This window comes from Triturus cristatus, chromosome 7, assembly GCF_964204655.1.
Source record: "Triturus cristatus chromosome 7, aTriCri1.1, whole genome shotgun sequence".
NCBI classification, from domain to species: Eukaryota; Metazoa; Chordata; class Amphibia; order Caudata; family Salamandridae; genus Triturus; species Triturus cristatus.
Window position 1 is genome coordinate 1781725684 of NC_140590.1, and position 23598 is coordinate 1781749281.

The following is a 23598-nucleotide window of genomic DNA, read 5'->3' on the forward strand; positions in this document are numbered from 1 at the left end:
CCTGGACCTTAAAATAAACACCACGCTCAGTGGGCTACTTTGAGTTATGTGAGTACCTTGCTATGAAATTTTTGGGTACATATCTGGGCCGAGATTCTTAGCCTCCCAGTTGTCTGAGGAATGGATCTTTCAATCCATCAGATAGCACTCTATCCATTTGCCAGGCTCCAAATTCACCAAGCACTTTAGCTTTGTTGATTTATTGTTAGTTTGATTGCCTGACTTTGTTCTTCTTTTTACCTTTTCAAGCCGCCAGTATTTTTTCTGAAGTTGCACATTGGTCTGGCCCCATCCTTAACATAGGATTACATTTCAAGTAGGTCTATCAACATACATCTGTGAAGTTGAGGTGATTGGTATTATTTCTTTTTCACTCTTTGGTTTTTTATATTCTTTTTATCTTTTTCCACTTTTTTCACTTTAGTATGTTTATTCAAACTTACCTGGTGTTGGTTTCTACTTTGCTGATTATACCTAGACTCATCATTTTTCTCTCATCCAGCCTCAGTTTTATGTAAAATTTAGACATCTATTCTATTTTCTCTTCGCCCACAGACCAACAGTTTTTTAAATTGAACAAACTCCAGCACTATAACCAAATGACGTTGGAAGTGAACATTTAAACTTGCTCTCCATTAAATGATCCACATTGTGTGCCCTGAAAAAGGAGCCTGTTGAGTCTTTATAGGATCTCCGAAACGCGCGTCGGCGCTTGTCTTTTGTTTTTTCTACAGTTATTGTCTCATGTATTTTGTTTCCATGTTCACTGTTTTGTAACACGGTTATTGTTGTTTTCCATTGTGAATATTTCTTGTTTTTCTTATGTCGTACTATTGTCATTGATCATTGTCATTACGTTGTGTGCTGGTCATGATGTGTTTTATTTCATCATTGTTATTTATTGTACACAATATTTCCTACTAGTTTAAATAAAATGGGAAAAATGGATATATAAACATTCTGAAAAAGAAAAATGATATAATAAATTAATTTATATTTTTTGTACACTTTTGGTCTGTGGGTGTGATCTATTGTATGGACATATTGCCTACTATTGAAGTATATACGTGTAGGAAGTCCAGTATGTTTTGCTGATATTTTCATTTCCCTGACCACTTCCTCACCTATTTAAATTATTCAGGATCCCTCTTCCGTAGTTCCATTAGCATGTAGTGGTTAAGCCTATGCTAAAGAAGCCTAATCTGGATATGTTGTGCCCGGGGAACTATAGACCGATCTCCATGCTTCTATCAATGGGGAAGATACTTGAATGACATGTCAATTAAAAATTGTCCTACTTCGCTGAAGACACCGTACTCTCAATGCAACCTAAACCGGCTTCATACCTCAACTCAGCATGGAGACTGCATTGCTTACGACCACAATGGAGTCGAAATTGCTGCTTGACAAGGGAGGCTTGGCAGCTGTTAGACCAGGCACCTTGGCATGGGTCTCCTTTCCATTTTTTGCTGTTGCCTCATGTGTTTTTGCTGGTGTTAGATGCTTTTGGGGCACTGTGCCACTGCTATCCAGTGCCACAGTGCAAGTTCTCCCTATGGTAAATTGATGTATGGATTAGTGATTCCATGATTGGCTAGTTTGGTTTACCTGTCAGACCCTAGTACAGTGCACCGGGAGTGCCCAGGGCTTGTAAACCAAATGCTGCTGGTAGGCTTGCAGCACTGGTTGTGCCACCCACAGAATCAGCCTGTAAAAGTGTGTCTCATGTCTGCCATTGCAGAGCCTGCGTGTAGTCTGGTACTGCCATGCTGACTGGGCAAGTGCACCCACTTGCCAGTCCCTAAACCTTCCCTTTTCTTCATATCAAGCACCTCTATGGTAGGCCCATGGGCAGGGTGCATTGTAAGTATAAGGTAGGACATGTCCTGGTGTGTGTGGCATGTCCTAATAGTGAATTACAGCCATTTTTGTTTTTCACTATTGCAAGGCTACCTGTTCCCCATAGGCCAGAATGGGCAGTTTGATTATTACATCTTATAATCCTAACTGACTCAGGGAACTAGGTAGAAATTCGAGTTTAGTATGCCTGAATGATAAAATACATCTTTTAGTGAAGTTGGTTTTAACATTCTGTGTTTGGAAATACCACTTTTCGAAAGTAGGTATTTTTTGCCTAACCATCCAAGCCTGCCTCTGCGAGGTTGTGTATTCCTTATCTGGAATTTGAGTGACAGGGGCTGGGGGATTCCAGGAGACAGGGTGAGTCGGCACATGGCTGAATAGAAAGATCTGCATGTAGATGTGGTGCATCTGATGTCTCTGCCCTGCACTGAGAAAGGAAAAAAGGAGTCTTGTCAACAAAGTGCTCCAGTACTGACCAGAACTGGTTTGGACTAGGCAAAGGCCTCTCTGCCTTCAGAGAACAAAGAGAAACTGAGTATAAATACTGGGACCCAAACCCAAGAACTTTAGATCACTTTGGGAAACAAGAAGAAACTTTTGCTGAGGAGGGGAACCAGAGGAACTGAGGAGAGACTATCCCTAAGCTAGAGGGATTGGCCTGCAGTGGTTGCCTAAACTGCCAAAGAAAGGAGAGAGGAACTTTGAGTGTACTTTCATCAACTTGTAAAGGATCTCCAAGGGCTTGAGAGAGAGCTTGCCTCCTGCTGAAGTCTCAGGGACAACAGGCTTCACCCACCAGCTCCCCAAGAGTCTTTTGGAAGTGCCTGCTGCTGTGCGAGGCTTTCTGAGGGACTGCGTGTCTCAAGGAGCTGGAAGCGTGACTCATGAAGAAGAAGCGTGTCGCCGCCGCTGTCGTCACATCGCCGAAGAAGAGGATCAAAGTTGCATCAGACGCCGCCACATCAACGGAGAAGTGTGCTGCCACTACTGCAGTTGACGCATCATTGCCGAAGCGCCTCACATCACCGGAGAAGAGGATTGACGTCGCATCAGATGCCGCCGCATAACCAAGAAGCGTGTTGCAGGTCCTGTCGCGGCTCAGAAGAATCGTTGAGTCACCGCAGGGCCGTCGCATCGTTGCTGAAGCGCCTCACATCACCGGAGAAGAGGATTGATGTCGCATCAGATGCCACCACATCACCGGGAAGCATGTCGCAGGGCCTGTCACGGCTCAGAAGAATCATTGAGTCAAAGCAGGGCCGCCGAAGCGCCTCGCATTGCTGGAGAAGAGGATCGGCGTTGCATCAGATGCTCCCGCATCACCGGGAAGCGTGTCGCAGGGCCTGCCACGGCTCAGAAGTATCGTTGAGTCGCTGCACGGCCGTCGGGCGAGCACGCATCGTGTCGCATGAAGAAGAAGACGCCATCTTTGTTGCATTGTACCGGATCTTCATCGCATCATGGCGTTGCATGCCGCATTGCCACGGAAGCACAGTAAAAAACCAACGCATCACCTTCCCTCACAGAGAAGAGCCGACGCATCCCCTATGCCTCAGTAGGGACCCGACGTATTACCATTCTTGCGTGTAAGGAACCGACGCATCACCTTCCCTGCAACACTTTCATTGTATAGCATTACGCATCCTAAGGTACATTGAACCCAAAGTGTCGCATTTCAAATCTAACAGCAGCTATCATACTTCTCGACCTGAGTGCCACATTCGACACAGTCGACCATGTAACATTGGTAAAAAGGCTGAGACACTAAGGAATAAAAAACACTACCCTGAATGGCTCTGTTTGTTTTTGAAGGACTGGTCCTTCCAAATCTGGGAGCCCCCTCTGTTATTCTGATGTCTTCACATTAAAATGTGGGTTCGCACAGCGCTCCTCGCTGAGCCAAACATTGTTCAACATTTATCTTATCCGGAAGCAGATATTGTCAAGGAATTTAGAGTGCTGATTGTTTCTACGCTGACAACACTCAAATGGTCGTTTCATTATCCCCAGAGACAGGACAAATCCAACCCCATCAAGCCCCATGCTTGGAGAAAGTTGTATGATGGATAACAACTCATTCACTTAAGCTGAATGGAAATAAAATGGAGGTGATGCTACTAGGAAATAAACCAAACCCTCAAATGAATATTGCATGACCAGCATGCCTAGGACACCCCCCCCCATCCCCATCAGCCCCATGAAGAGCCTAGGCATGCAGCTCAACAGTGCCCTATCCATGGAAATACAGGCAAAAAAAAATCACAGTATCCTGTTTCGGGACAATCAAAACCCTACAAAAGATCCTTGACATTCCACCTACTACTTTTAGGAAAATGGTAGTGCAGGCTCTGATACTGTCCAGTCTTGTCTATGGGAACTCCCTATATCTGGCTGCTCCTCAATATGTTATCAAAAGACTACAATTGATCCAGAATATAGCGGTCGAACTGATCCTTAACATGCCAAAATAGTCCTCAGCAAAAAATGCTCTTGACGCTCTTCACTGGCTCTCAGTGTAAGAAAGAATCAATTTTAAGACATTATGTCTAGCTCAGAGAGCAACAAATTGGAGGGGCCTTCTCTGATCATGGACCTTCTGGCACCTTATACTCCTTCTAGGGCTTTAAGATCCTCTGAGGCGCAAGTCTTGAAAGTGCCTATAATGCAAAGGATGAGATGGGGTGGCAGGTCATTCTCATACCTGACTCCAAAACAATGAAACTCCATGCCGGTTGAAATCAGAAATTAAACGATGAGCTTCGCTTAAGGAGAATGCTCAAAACATAGCTATATACTCACTAGCCGTCTTACTCAGCATTGCCCTGCCTTGCAAGGGCTAAGCATCACTCAGTGCTGAGAAGCCTTTGTGTAGCCATGTGCTTTACAAATCAGCATAACATATATAGAACTATATATTGAAAAGAACAGAGCAACATGCATCATCTGAGAATGTATTCCTGTTACAGCAAGTTGAAGAACAGAAATGCAGCGTGCACTATGGGCTTTTCTCTATTTTGCTTGTGCTGAGAGATGTTGCTGAGAGAAGAGAAAGAGAGTAAGGGGCGTATTTATGGAATGTTGGCATAGGGCAGCCCTACGCCAAATGAAAGGGCAGGAATGCACTATATTTAAGCAATAAAGTGCATTCCTTTCCTTTCTGCCTGCGCTTGCGACGTTTCGGCAGTCTAGCGTCAATATAGGCACCCTTGCCTCCGTTGCATGCAGGATTGGTTTTGTGCATGAAGGGGCACCTTCTCGCACAAAAACAATGCTAAGAGGTGTTTTTCTCTTTTTATGTTCGCTGCAGATGCATAATAGTTAATAATCTATTTTTTATAAAACTGTGGAGTCTTTTTGTGGTGTATTCATTGTGTTACTGTGTGAGTGCGTTGCACAAATATTTTAGACATTGCCTCTTCAGATAAGCCTGACTTCTCTGTGCCAAGCTACCAGAGGGTGAACACAGGTTATCTTTTAGGGTGTATTTAGCTTACACTGACTATGGCTGTGGCTTCTGCTTGTACAGGGTGCAATTTCTAACAAGTACAAAATGCAAGCCATAATCCTGGTAATGACCAAACAGCCACCACATTGAAAGTTCACACATTTATTTATAGAAAGAAGGATGATAGCACGTGAAACAACTGATTAAGGACATATGAAATTAGTTAATTGCTTTTGGTTAAACTTGTTGGAAAAATATTTGCACATTCAAAAAAGTGAGGGATTAGCAGCCTAATGTATGGGTGAACATCAATGAGCAGAATCTTTACTGCGTACTTTGCAATAGGTATATGAGCACCATTCTCGCATAAACTATCATTTGAATCAGGCCTCAAAGAGATACAAGGTTCTGCCTTTCGGGATAGTGATATGTATGAAAAAGCATGATGTTTGAGCGTGCATTATGGCCAGGATGACAATACTCCAACATGGACTACATTTCCCATCAAACATTGAAACAACACACACAAAGCAATCTGACAATATAGTAACATAGGTAAATTTCATGATAACCCATGTGATAAGGGAGAAATTTCTTTATGGACTTGCACACTACCCAACCATCAAGATGCATACCAAGAGGACGTATGTAGGTCAATATGCTTATAGGCCACATGGTCTATGTTGGACGCATGCCAAAGTAAGCCTCTGGGAGGGTGGGGGGGGGGCTCTATTCCTGCTTTTGTTCACACTGTTGATTTTCCTAATGGAACTGAAAATGGTGCAGTTTGCACAACATAACGAGTACTGTTTTTTACTTTGTAGAGTGTGGCTTCAGAGCTCTTCCACCTCTCAGACCTTATGGGTTTGAACCAATGTACATCCAGGTTTTTGTTTTGCTTTCGTTTTGTCTGAATTGTATTATGCACAAAGGTGTGCTTCACACATCTTTGTATGTACCAATAATGATCTCACCTCATCACTATGGCAGTGTGTGTCTGCTTTTTGCCATATTATGAGATTGCATGGAAATTCTTTGAGCACCTACATCCCAATATATGAGTGCGGAGTGCTGAATGAATGTTTGTTTTGCATGTACAATGAACAGTAACCCATGTCTCTCTACCTATCTTCACAGATTTAAGGATGAGGGAATTTCCCCATGTGTGGTTGGTATAAGCATGCATAGTGTATCACAAGTGCACTAATGATGGAGTCACACAAACAGTGTACAGTTTTTGAAATTAGTTGTTAGGGATCTTAGGCAGTGGTCTTGAAGAAAGCCAGATAACCTTTTTGTAGGCGATTTTTATTTGATGAAACATGTCGACCCTAAATGCATGAGTACATGTATACACTTGGGACATCCTATATTGGTTATAATCTTGAAAAGATACACTGAATAAAGAAGTACACGATCAATATATGGATAAAATGTAGGCAATTTTGATATAAGAACCTGTGGCACAGTGAAATATGCAGAGCTCTGCTAACCAACTTTGTTGAGCCCACCCAAACACAGTAGGGAAGTGCGAGAGGTAACGAATATGGAGCATACCACCAGTGGTAGCGGTTGGTGTGGGTCCTTTCATAACACCAAGTAGGTTCCCCCTTCTCCCCATTGAAGACAGTTCAGAGAGGCACAGTAACAAGAATTCTCTCCCTCTGTCTAAGCTTTATTTAATTTTGAAACCTGAGGCAACTCTTTATCTTAGCTTCTAGCTCCCCATTTTTGATATGAGACTGAATAATTGTGCTTCAAATGATTATGGACACCCTTGAAAACTGTCTATGTCATGTTAGCCTTGGGTTATTCCTCCTCACATTGTTTAACGTTCATGTCCTGTGCTGGACTGTGACGCAGTCAAAAGGAACAAATGGAGAGGTGATGATGATAATGCTCATGAATGCATGAACACGGATCAATGAGGTACACACTTTATTTGTTTGAAGCTCCCAGGTAAACACATCCTATCTCCAGTCCACTACTGCCATTCTCCCCTGCCTGATGATCTTTATTCCATATAGAACATTAAGCCATTTGAGAGCAATCATGGTAACTATGGAACATAACATACCCCCTTTTAATATAACAAAAAACAAAAACTAACTAATGAAACACAAAATTTCACTTGGACTGCAACATATTAGAAATACATCAGAAATGTGCCAACATCGCTAATTAATTCCCCACTTACACTGTGCTATTCTTTTCCAAGAAAAGCCTTCTCACCACACACCACATCCTTCAATCACCAGGGGGGTTCCTTACTCTCTGCCCTCGACACTCCTCCATGTCTCCATCATTCATTTCAATGTCCCTCTCTTCCATGCTACCATTCGTTCTTGACTCTCCAACACCATCATCACTTTATACTATCATGTTGCTCAGGCTACAGCCTTCAACACTCACTTCACCTTCATCAATACTCACCTCAACAACTTCCCCTCTTATAATACTAGAATTTGAAAAATTTTCCAAATCGTTGTTTCCTATTGCTTTAAAATCTAACCACTAAAAAATCTAGTTCTGGGAGGTTGTACTCACTTCTCTCAGATACTCTGCAGGACTGTAAGCTACTCTTTTCCAATTCCATACCTTTCCACTGCTCACTTTGACAGCATTGCTAAGAACCTCAATTACTTCCTCAGGTTCACAATACTGACTCTGTCCCTTCTCAACATTGCTAGGTTTCTTTATGCGAACCCAGTCACCCACAGCGATCTCCACCGGCTTTACCCCATGTTTATTACCATAGAGCATTTTCATTTTAGAATGATGTTCCACCATTCTGTTCGGCACTATTTCAAGAGACCATTGTTCAACACAAACATGATATAACTAGTTTAGATTGAACTTAGACCTAGTATTGTGGCCCCTCATAACCACAAATGAAGACAACCCTGTGACTTCATTCCTTGTTACTCTCTATGCTCAAACTGCCTTGTGTAATTAAAGCTCCCAATATCTATTGCTATCAAAGGCAGATTGGATAACCCCCTTCACAACTCAGTTGAATCTCTCAAACATACCATTTTCACTTGGGTTGTATAGGGAAGTAGTTTTGTGTTGCACGCTTTCTTTCTTATAGTATTCTTTGGATGCATTTGAAAGGAATTTCACCTCATTATCACTTAATACTGATTTTGGTAAACATTCAGAAATGAAAACTTTATCTAGAAATTCTAAAACTGAATTGGTGTCAGCCTTGTTAACCACTTCAACTACTGGCCATCTTGCAAATAAATCAATAAGTACAATAGTACATTTCTGTTGTTCCCCCACAGGACCCACAAAATCAACCGCTGCCATTTCCCAGGGCTGTATAGGAAAAAGAAAAAAAACATATGTGGTCTCAAGGTTTTCAATGAATTATCCCCACCAGCACAACTGTCACATCCTATCACAACCCTCTCAACATCCACATCTACATTCAGCCACAAAAACAAATTCTTGATTAAACTCTTGGTCTGTACAATGGCAAAATGGCACCATGGTACACTATTATTGACTTCCAAAGACCCTTTGGAAGAATGATTCTCTCTCCCCTCAAAATGGTACCATTATCTACTGTAAGTTGAGACCTAATCACTTTAAATGGTTCGACCTTCACTGGTACATTACTTTTGTTAGGCCAATCTTGTTCAAGAAATCCCTTAACCTGAACTAGTACTCCACCTTTCTCTTTCTCTGCCAGACACTTTTCTTTACAAACAGCATTGCTGCCATCCCCATGTATAATGCTATTTGGAAACTATTCCAAAGCTCACCTTCACATTCTTCCAACTTATGGGGTATTCTAGACAAATAGTCAGCTACCATATTGTCTTTGCCAGGTAAACACACAAGTTTATGAGTGTAATCTTGCATCCTCATTGATAGTCTGGCAATTCTTCCATTGTTAATAATTTCACAAGAGTTTTATGATCACATAAGATGTTGACTGATTTTCCCCATACAAAAGCTCTGAAACATGCCAAGGCCTCTCTTTCTATAATCAGGAACCTTTCTTCAGTAGGTGAAAGGGTTCCTGATGCAAATGAGATTATAAGTTCTTTACCACCCTTATGTTTATGGTTAAGACTGCTCCTAGCGCCTTGCCACTGGAGGCGGTGGTGATACAACAATTCAAATTTGGATCAAAGCAATCCAGCACTGGAATTTTGTCAATTATAGATGTTATCAGATTAAACTCTGTTTGGCAATCCACAGTCCATTCAAATGTTGATTTGTATTTAGTAGTTGTCGCAAATGAAAACTTTGATCCACAAACTTCAAATGATGCAGATCCACACATCGTTCTTCCACTACTTCGAATTGAGCGGTACTGCTGGGATCTAGAATGAAGTGTAAGTTTCCTTGAACAAACAAACCAATAACTGAGGCCCCTTTTTTGCTCCATATAATTTGTCTTGTGTGTGTCTTTCTTTAAACCTGTAGCCTTCATTTACGATCATATATGGTAATCCAGAATCAACAAAAATCTTGATTCGCACTCTACCAATGCTCATCCAACATACTGGTTTGTTTTTTATACTATGATCACTAATATTTAAAATCAACTTACTTGTTAAATTCATCACACACTCATGCCTCTCATCACAAAAACCACACTCATCATAATCATCAACTTGTCTAGAATGCATTTAACATTGTTTCTTTTCTTTCTGCAAACTTTGGCAAAATTCCCCATTATTCCACAGCTACTACATTTTTGTTTCAGTGTTGGGCAACTCCTGCTATAGGCTAAATGTTCTCTACTATCTCACCGGTAACATCTATTACCTCCCCCATTGTCTTTATTCAAATTTTTGGACTGGGCAATGAATGTCTCAAACATAGGTTTACTTGCCTTTTACCTACCACTCTGCATATAGCCTCAGCTGCTTTGTCTTTGGATAATAGTTCTTTAGCTCTCCTGTTAATCTCAGCTTTGTGCACTACATTAATGACATTCTCTAATGGAGAATCCCCATTGACCGACAATCGTTTATGAATAGCTGAATAGATTCCCTAATCTCTTATTTGTTTTGGAAAAACTTGTATGTAGTTATTCCAGTGCACACTTTAGAAGCAAAGTAAAGGTCAAGATCCTTCAATGCTGCCTCAAAAACATTTGTGTCTCCCATAACCTGAGCTTTCAACATTTGATTGTACACTTTTAATTCATAGAGCTCCAAAGAATGTTAAATGATTTTCTTTTTTTGTACTGCTGGCATTTTTGCGGAGTCATCTATTGCAGCAACATAATTAAGAAAATATTCCTTCCAATCAATCCATTTTAAGGTGGGCTCTGATCCAGAAGGGCGAAAAGCATGAGGTGTAGAAATGCTAAAACTTTGCGTTGATGCCATGGTTAGAGTGAAGACAAAATGGTGGTGCACTGCTATAACCCCCCCCCAAAAAATATCAAATCCCAACTTTCCTTTTTTTTTTCCTAAGGAATCCACACGCTAAAATCATAAGGTTCCAAAATCACAAAGTCCCTCCAAAGATAAAAGTAAAGGTATGTAAATATTTGCTGTAGAGGCTTCCTCCTTCTTCTTTTTTAATCAATGAACGACCCTGCAAAGCTGCTCTGGTACGGAGATGAAGGAGAAATCAAAATGGCGGTGCCGTGGAGTCACACTGCGTGACCTCACAGTAACAAAGCAGTTGATGGTCCAGCTACCAATGAGTTCCTGCTTGCGTAGGACTACATGCATCACATGCGCCTAGACCTCTCAGTGTGACGCGTCACGCATTCCACATAACATGGATGGGGCATCCAGACTCCAGACGCAGGATGCAACTCCTGATAAACGGTGAGCCGCAAGTGGGCTGCATTCAAATCCCTCAGCTGCCTTGAGCACTTCAACAAAATGTACGCCTCCCCTGTCCTCTTGACCAAGGGTGCAGGCTAATAAGAGTTAAATGAGACCCACCCATCGGAAAACGAATCTTCTGTAGTGCCGCCTTTGATTCCTTTTCCTTAGTGCACTATGAGTATTGCTCGCAATGCCAAGGTACCCACAACGTAGACGATGAATGAAGAAAAAGAATATCCTCTGCATGGGCACCAGCTTCAAACACTCGTCCCCACATCGCCATGTACTGTAATCCCCATGAATGCACGAACATGGCTCAATGTAATACACACTTTGTTTGAACAGCCAGGTTAAAGAGTTCGCTTGCCAGTCCACCACTATTGTTCTTCCGTGCCTTGTTGGTCTATATTCCATATAGAACATCAAGCCGTTTGAGAGCAAACATAGCAATTATGGATCATAATAGTCTATTCTGGAGTATAGTGATTTAAAAAGGACTTAACATCTGAAATGAGTGTGCAAAAGTCTAAGCAGCAGGCTAGGGATGTGGACATAGAAGGAGAAATGCTCCAAATGCAAATGAAGAAACAATTGACCGAGGCAATATTTTGAGAACTGAGGGCCTTGATTGAGAAAACAAGTATATTTCTATGTATCATTATTAGACTGCCCATACAAGTACTATATAAATGATTACTTGTGGGTCCCAAAGGTCAGAGTGTTTCAGTCTGAGAAAAAGTGGGCTATGACTTAGGTTTGCTGAAAGAAGCCCGTACAGATGGGTTGTTTATTAGACCCTCAGAGCAAAGTTGCATCTACCACCTACTGCAGAGAAATTTAAAAAAAGGGAAATTGGTCAAAAACTTGAGATTTACTTACCATAGCTCAGCCATGCATCTTCGTTATTCACTTGATATGTTTTCAAATATATCACTGCTACTTCAATGTTGCAACAGAAGAATGTAATGCAGTCAAGACCTGCATTATCTTTACAGTTTTAGTTGATGTCGGGAACAGTTGTTGTCACAGTATCATTATCAACATGTTGCAATTTTCCAGTTTGTTTCCAATCTTCTTTATATAAATCCCACTTTGAACTGCACTATGAGTTGCTAAATCATCATCACAACCACAATCATTGATGTGTTCGAAGGATGCCTAATAACCTCAAAGAAGAGGACTTCTACTGCCTAAAGGCTCTTGATGGTACATAATGCTGTTTGAGAGCATGTCCCCACTCATGTTCGCCCTACCTGAAATCAAAATCCATCGCACAAGCCCACACAGGTACATGATCTGTACAAAGTATGTGGTCTAAGTTTCACTTCCTGTATGGCAGCCATATATCTGAATTAGTGTGCCAGCAAGATCCCTGGACAATCAACCACTAATATGGACACCTGCAGACAAACAACAGGTGAATAAGCTTAGTGAAAACAATGGATACCTATGGAAGCTATGGTAACCTCCATACTGGCGAAGGCAATGCCCCTCTCATTGCTAGTCACTGGTCATCGCACCGGTGAACACCCTCTGTCCACCAGTTAGAAAATGCCACAATTAGGATTCATTTTTATAGATACTCACAATTAACTGGTACACATTAAACAAATGAAAAATATAGTGTAGCGAGCAGCTTATTAAATGCCCCCTTAAAATATATAAATATTCTCTAACCAAGTGCCCCACTGAGTGCAGGCTTGTGCCTACGTCACATTGTTTTAAAGAGCAAATTGGCACAGTAGTGCCACATGATTCAGCAATTCCAATGTGTAATGGGGCTTCAGTGTTCCAATGTGCAGGTATGTTATTCTAAATATTCAGGGTAAACAACAGACTATGACTCAATAAACACATAGCATTTATTCACCTGATTGAAAAGATCCGTTTTGCAGAGTGAGTAAACGTTGAATGATTCTGCCCCTGGAGGGATAAAGCTAAAAGCTCGTGGTAAAATCCCTGTTGATAGTACGCCAACATCATGCTCTCGTAGTATTGGGGTGTAATATAGCCGGATGCCAGAGCTGTCTGTTCGCCCTGGAAGAAGAGAGGCACAGAATACTTCCATTGATACAACAGTTGTAAAACAATAATAGCAGAGTACAGGAGGACACAGAATCCCCCTATTGGAGTGTGTGTCACTGTTATGATCACCACAAAGTTGGGTTACCATTAATTATTTTGGACTACCATCATTTCGGCCTGGTAAATGTCTAAATACCTATACAGTTATTTCAGATTGTGAACTTCATTTCAGTTTTACTCTTATTAAATACATGTTTTTTTTTTGTTTTGCTTTCAGTGTTTATATATGTTATGTATTTAAATATCTATCTATCTATCTATCTATCTATCTATCTATCTATCTATCTATCTATCTATCTATCTATCTATCTATCTATCTATCTATCTATCTATCTATCTATATATATATATATATATATATATATATATATATATATATATATTATATATATTTATATATATATATATTAAATTTAATTTAAGTATATGTATAAATATATATCTCCAAAAACCTCCTCCCAAAAGAAAGAGCACAGGCCACATCGGGGAACAGAGGAAGCTTCTTTATTCAAATTGCTTGGCGAATGCATTTCAGCCTTTTCCGGCCTTCGTCAGCGCCATGATGTATCAGGAGGCTTTTTGCGCTGTGCATTTAAATATATCTTGCGGCACCGCGATTGGTGCGTGGTCCGCTCCACCCCTCTATTGATGTGCCCACCTATCACAGTTCCCAGATTGCTGAAGGACTGCGATTCCCAGGATGCATTTGTCGGCTTCCAAGTAAGTGGTGCATGGAGTTGTGCTAGGAATAGTCTGAGTACTTAGCGGAAGGCAGGATATTCCACATAGCGTTCAAAGTCCCCTGCTAATTAAAATTCAAGATGCCGCCTCTGGTCCCCTTTGACTGCTTCAGCCCTCTTGTTCAGGATTCCAGTAGGCGGGGGCAGCAATGGCAATGCATCCCGCCCAGGCCGATATATATATATATATATATATTACCTACTGGCGGTCGCCAGTAGGTAGTTATAGTTAGGACCACGTTTCCATAGGAAATCCGCAACATTCTATTTTGAATAACTTTGGCGCCGGTCGACGAATCCTCGCAAATTTTTCAAAATAGGTGGGGCGCTACGCTCCGCTCCTACCCTGAAAGTCTCGGGGAGATTCGTCAAGCGGGGGCTGAGATAAAAGGGGGGTCCCAAAACGCGTTTTTCCCATGCATTTTTCCATAGGACCTTTAGACAGGGCTACAGCCCAAACGGCTGAACAGAATTTAATGAAATTTGGCAGAGAGGTAGTCCCCAGGTCAAGGAAGTGCCTTTTGTAGGTTTGGTGTAAATCTGTTCAGTAGAATCTGAGAAAATGGCCTTTAAATCAATATATATATCTGTGGCAGCTTACGGTGCGCTTACCGTGCGCTTACCGTGCGCGTACGGTGGCGTGCGCGAGCGCGATTCTGATTGGCTGTTAGATCTTAGTAAACATTCGAATCGGTCGAAACCAGGAAGCGGTGGCCGCCATTTTCTCTCTCGCACTCTGAGGGGGGAGCTGATAAACAAATGGCAAAAACATATAAAGGGGCTGTTTAGACAGCGCCCATGCACATAACCATGTTAGTTGAGTCTTCAAAGATCCCCCAAGGCAAAAAACGGTAATTTTTTATTTTTCGAAAATTTCGCCGATTACGCTTACCGTACGCTTACCGTACGCGTACGGTAAAAAAATATAAAAAAAAAAATATCCACACTCTCTCCACCCCGTGTGCAAATGGTGGCCGAATGCCACCATTTGTGCATGGCATATATGACTCCAGCATTTCCCCAAAAACTTTCAACAGATTACCTATCACAAGGAAGCGCATAATATGTCCTCCATGTGCGCACGGTGCGCGAAGCGCATCGTGCGTACATGGCCCATCTAGCGTAACGTGGGCACGCGGTACGCGTAGCGCACCGCGTGCCCACCGTGCGTGCACGGCACTAACTGCGTAAAGTGGGCGCGCGGTGCGCGAAGGAACGAACTGCGTTAAGTGGGCGCGCACGCCACAGATGGCGTAAAGTAACTTAGCATTTAAAAAACCATGCAAATTCACTGAAAAAACCATAGGTTTCACACACGTTATAGTTAGGAATTAGCGTTTAAAAAACCTTGCAAATTCACTGAAAAAACCATAGGTTTCACACATGTTATAGTTAGCTGGAAATTTTACTGATAAAAAACCAATGAAATTCCCCCGTTATAGTTACTGTAGGCAACTATAACTCACGCGACCGTAATCCTCTGCTGATGCTAATACTGTATTTAGACACTTATTTGCCCATGTCTTCTTCCATTAAATTTTAGCTATACATATATTACAAGTATTTTTTTTTCATAAAGACACATATGTCATCAGCACAGGATTACGGTCGCGTGAGTTATAGTTGCCTACAGTAACTATAACGGGGGAATTTCATTGGTTTTTTATCAGTAAAATTTCCAGCTAACTATAACATGTGTGAAACCTATGGTTTTTTCAGTGAATATATATATAGATATACATGTGTGCATATATATCCAACCACAGTTCCAACTCCAGCAACAGAAGAAAGGAGCACGCACGTGAGGATTCAAATGCTGACCAGTTTTTCGTGTCACATCTCCCCTGACCCGGCAGCACAACAAAAGAGACGCGTTTCGGCTGCAAACAGCCTTTGTCAATCAGTGAATCACCATCTTGTTGCAACAGTTAAATACCCCGGTATCATAGACATAAACAGAATACTGCCTCAGTTCAACAGACCTAATGCCAAACACAACTCAAGAATAACTTTCAGTTCTCTAGTACGTACCATAACATTTATAACATATTTAACATTAAAATCATGATGAACAATTAATGATCTTTTCAACAACTCTCATTGTTTGCATTATTTGCGCTTCTTAGAACCAAATTGGTTTAAGGGTGCTCTCCTGAACACTGTTGAAAATGTAAGACTCGGTCCGCACAGAAAAGAAGGAGTGACTTGGCCGGTCCTAGCTTCTTATATACCACATCCTAATCTTACTGATTTAGATGCAGCAGAAATAACAACACTATACAAAGATTTAGTAAAAATGTACAGAAATCTCATGCAGAACATTATTCAAACTCTAACAGTTAACCCTGGGCGGACAGCTCAGGCTGCACAACAACAATTGGCAACAATGGGTATTAGCCCTCAAACGCTGAATGTCATTATGGGAAAGGTTCCCACCAGTCAGGAGCAAATTAAGTTCTGGATAACACAGAAAACAAGTCAGCTTTCAGCATTCTTTCCCCATACAGGCCTGCAGGAAAAACACAGAATATTAGCAATTTGTTTGCCGATGGGGATGACTCCCCCGGTGGACGATTGTGCCACTTGGAGTACAGTCTTTGTTACAGTTTACACCAGAACTCATGGTACCCCTTTGATAGCAGTTTTACCTGATTTACTGAAACAAGTACAGAATGAGTACGGGGCAAGACCTGCCCTGGACTTGGGGATAAAAGTGATGGATAATTTTGTTGCGGTATCAACCATTATGTTAAGTAACATAAAAGTTGAAGCAGCAGCATTGACTATGCACCAGCGCTTGAGGGAATTCACTCCTGCACAGCAGGAACGGGAATTGCCTAAAATTATTGAAGAAACCTGTGCTACTTTAGGCAGAGATAACTTGGGAGCCAGACCTGGGAATCCACAGGTTAAGAGTAATTGTGAAAAAGATAACTCTAAACAAGTGCTCAATTCTTCCAAGAACAAATGGGACAACAAACAAAAAAATAAACAAAACAAGACACAACTACAAGGTGGGTGTCCTCAACAGGAAACCACTTAGATAAAATACAATTTAAGAAACCATGTTTCCATTAGAAAGTCTGACAGGTATTAGGATACTGATACACGTTCCTCTAGTTCCTTTTAGAATTCATGCAATACACGCTTGGAGAGTTGTGGACGGTCAGAGCTCAGATCAGAAGAGCGTGTGTGAAGCCGAAAAGGGAAACACATCGCACTTCAGACTACATCCTTAAAAAGGAGAAACAAAAGACTCCTAAACCTCAATTCAAAAAGAAGAAGGTAGCTGGGATTAAAATAAGACATGCCCATCCTGCTGAGGACTCTGCTTCTGATCAGGGAATGGGGCAGTGACGATGCTAGACAGCACGGCAGAAGTCACAATAGCTTGCCTGAATCTGATGGATTATCTGGCGGTAGTAGTGCTGAGTGAGCATTTCACGGTGGTAAGTGCCCCCCATCGTTTACATGAAATTACACTCCAATTGGAAAGGGGCATGCCCAGGAACATCAAGGCTCTATTTTGGGGGAACATAACTTATGGTTACTATATTCTTATTTCTGAAAAGGATTGTTCACCTGAGTTCATAATGGAGTGCCCAGTGGGAGAAATTTTAATTTTACTTGCTTTCTCTGAACTCGTTCCAGAATCAGTTAAACATTCATTTGCGCAGGAGCGGGCATTGGTGCTAGCTCCTGCACTATACCACAATCATGTTGGGTGGGATGATGAATCTCCATATCAAGAAATACCATTAAAATCAGTTCCCTGATCCCAATTAAACATGATGCTAAAAAAAAAGTTAGGGAAATCCTAGAACAACTTGAATACCTGGGTGTAATAGAAAATTGCTCCTCGTCCATGAATAATCTCTTGTTTCCCATAAGGAAGCCAGACTAGTTCATATTGTCTAGTCTTAAACTACAGAAATTTGAACACTTCCACATGCACATTGGCATTACAAAATGCACATAGTGCCGCACCAATGAATGCATTGTGTGGAAGGAATACAAAAAGAAAATAGATATCTCAAATTGATTTTTCTGCCAGGATATACTACTTGTAACCAGATATTAACTGCATTTTCAGTGCTAGGTTCACGGCATCAATTTTTATCATTTACCTCAACAGTATAAGAACAGCCCTGGGCTGTTCTCAGCCAGAGTAACAAAGTTACTTCAAACTTTTGATGAGGAGGCATTGTCCTATGTATATGTTATCCATCTGATGGACAATTAATTAATGGAACGCTTGGCTAGAGTTAACCACATCATTGTTGGGTTCGCTCACCTGGGTTACAAATTTAATTTAAAAAAAATCAAAAATTGCCCATCTCAATGTCTTGTTTCTGGTATACGAGTGGTCAAGTGAAGGCAAAAGCCTGGCAGCACATTTTTTAGAAAAATGCACACTGCTCCAACCTCCAAAGACTCTGAAAAGACTGCAATCCATTTTAGGATTCCTGAATTTTGGCAGAGCATACATTTTGAATTACGCAGAACAGGAAAAACTGATTTTTCAATTAACCATTGGACACATGAACATACAAACATTTTATGTTCTGTACAAGCTGACATGATAGCTTTCCAATAATTACGCACACGTGTAAACACAACTAACTTGGTGATCCACGTAGTCACTGGACCCACCGGGTACACCTATATCACTTTTAATGAAAGTGATACAGTACCCATTGCATACAAATCACATTTGTACATGAACACAGGAATGCGTTTTGTACCCACTGACAAAATTCTCACAGTGGTACAGAGCTGTAGTGAGAGAGAGAGAGAGACAGCACTGGCTCAGGGTAAGTGAATAATTGTCATTACCCCGGTACCGTCCTTTTGAGGCCATCAGAGCGAGCATTTCAAATGCCAAGGCTTTACATCCAAGATGCATTCAATGGGCTAAATCTCTCACTGCAACAGATGTAGATTACAGATTTGATTTTACATTACAAACACAATCATTCCTTCTGCACCCTTGGCATCAAGAACTAAATGAGCACTGGTTCTTGTCCTTCAGGACTGTTTGGTTTCACTACATGCAACTTGTATTCCACTGCCTGCTGTGCAGCCATTATTGTGTATTGGATCTATGCCTAGGATCACAATTGGTAGCCCAACTGGACATTGAGGTACTGATGGACTCCTTAAAGTCCTATGGGCATTGTGGTCCCCAACATATTCCATTGCTGTTAGGTGTATTCTTCAAGCCACCCTGGGATGCTGTGGCTCCTAGAGAAACAATACACTCACAGGATGCATTCCCTCCCTGAGTGGCTGCTGTTGAAACTGGAGGGAATCACTTTTGCTCCTTAAACCTGCTTCGAGGTGCGCCTCTAGGAACGTCATCTGCGGTGGTGAGCAACAGCATTGTTGCGTCTACTACTCAGGACACATAAACGATTGGCTTTTTCCATGTATTGGGAACCATTTGGCCTGTTTTCAATAATACAAAATGAAACAAAACAACCTTTGCTTTATTTTTCTAGGCACCATGGCTTTCTGAGTGCTTGGGATTTCAAACAGCATAATGAGTTTTTAAGTTTACTAGATGCACATTTTATAGGGACACTTGCTCTTAAATGATTTAAAAAAATCTCCTTTTAAAACCTTTTTAGATTTATTTAATTATGGCCTGCTGACTTTTTAGGTGTTTTTTATATATCGACCCTTAGTATGAGCAGTGGGCGTTATGTGCCCGGATTAGGCCCATGTAACAGTGTTGGATTCGTTTTGATGAAACTGGTTTTTTTACACATCTAGCTTCCCATAACATTATCCCGATGCCTCAAACATCATGTACAGGGCCTCTTTACGCACCATGTACAAATGCTGTTCTATCTTCATGCACGAGGAGACAGGGCTATCTAGATATCCATTACATCACTAATCTATAAGCACATCTCAAGGCTGCTTTCTGTTATAAATAAAGAGCATCCCAAAAGATTAGTAGAGGAGGCACTTCATCTGACACCAATCGTTCCTGCATGCTATGACTTCACCACGCAGCTGTATGACATCTCAGTGAGGGGGTGTCCAGTTTGTGACCTAGATGAGCTCCTACATTCTCTCCTGCCAGGTAATGGGGTTGGATCATCCCTTGGGGGGATTCTTGGCTTTGCAACTAGACACACACTAGATACACTCAGAGTAGGGTTTTGCATAGTAGAGCATGCCTGATTACTGATTTGTTTATGTGCCTGCATATATACCACTGTGTTATCACCATGTGAGAACTATATCTGCTATTTATGCTTTTGGTGCTTTTAATCACTTTCATCTGATTCTGTCTACTGATTATCGCAGCACATGCATTCTATACCAGAATAACGTTGGTTCAATAAATATATTGAAAATGTCCCACTGTTTATTATGTATATTTCTCTGAGCACAAGAAAGCATGAGTTACAGAGTGAAAGGTTCCGATCTGTTTCCATGATCCCTGAGGGGTTGGGGTTGTCATCTTCAGTGGTTGAGAGAAACCATTTGCTCCCTGGTAGGGTTAGGAGGGCTTACGGTGGCACTGTGAGCTAGCTGGTCTCTAGGCCAACAATATCCTGCGGGGCTGCCAAAAATCAGTCTAGGCACCTCGCCCACAGTTTATGTTGTCAAACAAAATTGCAGATCCTATAAATTAGTGGGAACTACACAACAGTAGTTGCAGTGACACCTATAGATCTCCCTATTGCCTAACAGAGGCCCTGAAGTATTATTGCCATCATTTACATACAAATTTAGACAGCCATAGAGATATTATACCAGGCAGTTACATGCCAGCATATCTAAACTTTATAGAGTAATGTTTTTTTTAAATGTATTTATTTGTAATTTTAACATATTACATGACGATGTATAGCAATACAATATGCAGTGAGTCACAGTGCAATCCCAATGTTGTCTGCAGTCGAGTACCATATTTGCAACAGATGCAATAGAGCCAGTCTTTTAACCATTCAGTACAATCAGAAGGCATATATAACACATAGAGATGTAGCATTATGTGTGGACAAGGAGGGATTTAACAATCATAAAACAATCAGGGGCAGGCAGCCCGAACCTCTGGCAACAATGTTTGATATGTATGCGGCTTCCAGCATCAACATTCTCAGTGACCTGAAATCATCAATAAAGAAATGTCCAACAAAACACCCCCTAATATTATTTATGCAGTTGTATTTGGAGCAGAAATTCCGTCTGCGGAGTTTTGTACAAGTAAGTACGCCTGGAGAGGTTTCCATATATCTGTGGGCCTGGAGGTAGTTGGTACTGTCTCAGCATAGATAGCAGTCTGTTCTTGGCAATATGTTAGGTCTGTCAACCATTCTTTGAATTTCGGGGCCCGGCCCTTCCCACTCTCCGTTTGGCTAGTAACAGTGATATAGCAAGAAAATTCCTATGCGCAATAGGTATCTGTGCCGTGTACCCTAAAAGTGCCATCAAAGGGTCTCTCTCCTTTTCTCTGCCAGTCATCGTTTCTAGTGTCACTAACACCTGTTCCCAGTACTCTTGTATTTTCGGGCACCCCTACACCAGGTGTAGGAACCCCGCTCCTGGTTGGTGGCATCGCTCACACCTGTCAGTTGTAGCTAATTTAAATTTGTATTTCTTAAGCGGTGTATAGTAAAGGCGATGCAAGTATTAATAATGTATCACTCGCAGCCTACAGCTTGCTGAGATCTGTGCTGTGTGTAGACAGCAATACTTCCACTGTTCGTCAGTGTGTTCTCGCCCGATATCCTCCCCCCATTGCACTCGCGCTGGGCTATGAGCTCCTTCCCTGTTGGATCGTATGGTAGTGTATAAGGCTGATACCAGATGTTTCCCATCTGTGGAGCCAAGGATGTTGTGCAGCGGGACTAGACTTTAAGTGTTCCTGCGGGAAATCCGGAATGATTGAACGCATTCCCTGTCTTAAGCGTACATAAAGGAATACATCCAATGGTGTATATTGTGTATTCTGTAAAAATTGCTCTAGTGTACGAATCTTCCCAGCATTAAACAGGTCTCCCCACGTGGAAACTTTTGCTCGCTGGCATAACTCCAAAAATCCCTTCTCCTGCAGCAATGACAGCTTAGGATAATGTCAGCGGGAGCCGAGGGGAGTAAAGGACAGGCAAGGCCAACAAAACCATTATCCTGTTCCACACGTCTACCGTGCCTGTAATAGTAGTGGGTGGCGTCGCGCGTGAGCACATAGGCCCATGTATCAAGCCACTTAGTGGTACTGGGTCTGCCAGCCAGTCCTCCACAGCTATTTGTGGCATGTATTTGGGGGGATGTATCCAATAGTAGGCGTAATGTGCCTGTGAGCTTAGAAAATAACGTTCAAAATCAGGAATATCAAAACCCCCCTGATCATATGGTCGTATTAGAGTCGACCATTTAAGTCTTGGTTGTTTCCCTCCCCCAAATAGTCTGATCAATTCAGAGCACAATGTCTGAAAGAAATGCTGCCCGGGATGATATGGAATATTGAGAAATAAATAGAGCGATTGCGGTAGTATAATCATCTTTATGAGGGAAGCCCTCCCTGCTAATGAGAGCGGTAACGAGATCCAACGTGTAATGTTGGCTGTGAGTCGTGTGATAGCCGTACCATAATTTGCCCGTATTGTTTCTTCTTTATCTCTGGTGATCTGTATGCCAAGATATCGCAAGTCACTATCACATCAGTCCAGTGGGAAGTCCAGCGGAAATCTAGGCACTGCTGGCGTAAGAGGAAAAAACTGCGACTTCCCCCAGTTAATATTAATGCCCGATAAGCTACCAAACCGAATAAACTCTCGTAATATAGGATTGATATTCTGCATGGGGTCCCTGATGTATAGCGTCATGTCGTCAGCATACTATGAGATTAGTATCTGACGCATGCAACAACGAAATGCCTTATCTTTGTGGATTTGGCGTAGTCTGGAAGCTAAAGGTTCCACAGCTATTGCAAATAATAGTGGGGATAGGGGGCACCCCTGTCGAGTGCCTCTCGAAATTGTTATCGGCTGGGATAATTGCCCATTAATTAATATCTTGGCGGTAGGGTGATGATATAGTAATTTGATCCTGGATAAATATATATGCGGGAAGCCCATTCTCTGTAAGACCCCAAACAGATAGTCCCACTCCACTGAATCAAATGCTTTAGTGGCATCTAAAAATACTGCGGCGAGTGGGAACTCTGGGTCTACTGTTTGAATTAAAGAAAATAAGGTTCTGAGGTTGAGATGTATTTCTACCTGGTACAAACCCTGATTGGTCCGGGAGTATTAGCTTATCCATTAGTAAGGTCAACCGATTAGCCAGCGTTTTTGCTAAGATTTTGGTATCACAATTTAACAACGACAATGGACGGTATGAGTCACAGGACTCAGGGGGGTTGCCAGGTTTCAGCAAAGAATTGAGTATCGCTTCCCTCATCGAGGGGGGGAGTATACCTACCTCCAGGGATTCTTCATATACCTCCTTTAACACTGGTGCCATGTTGTCAATGTAGCTTTTATAAAATTCTGCCGGTAGGCCATCAGAACCTGGGGCCTTCCCGTTCTGCAGTTGCATGATGGCCTCCCTAATTTCATCAACTTCCAAGGGGTGCATGAAAAACTCTCTTTGTGCATCACTAAGCCATGCAAGTGCTATGTCTCCCATACAGTCA

The 23598-nt window shown here is 41.8% G+C and overlaps 1 protein-coding gene across 1 annotated transcript in view; it reads right to left on the bottom strand.

Annotated features, from left to right (window-relative positions):
* Positions 1-23598, bottom strand: part of LOC146813096 (putative DBH-like monooxygenase protein 2) — a 334342-nt gene that overhangs the window by 128085 nt on the left and 182659 nt on the right. The window contains exon 7 of the mRNA XM_085620074.1: positions 12986-13152. Coding sequence (XP_085476200.1) covers positions 12986-13152 — 167 coding nt within the window. The remainder of the gene's footprint in view (positions 1-12985; positions 13153-23598) is intronic.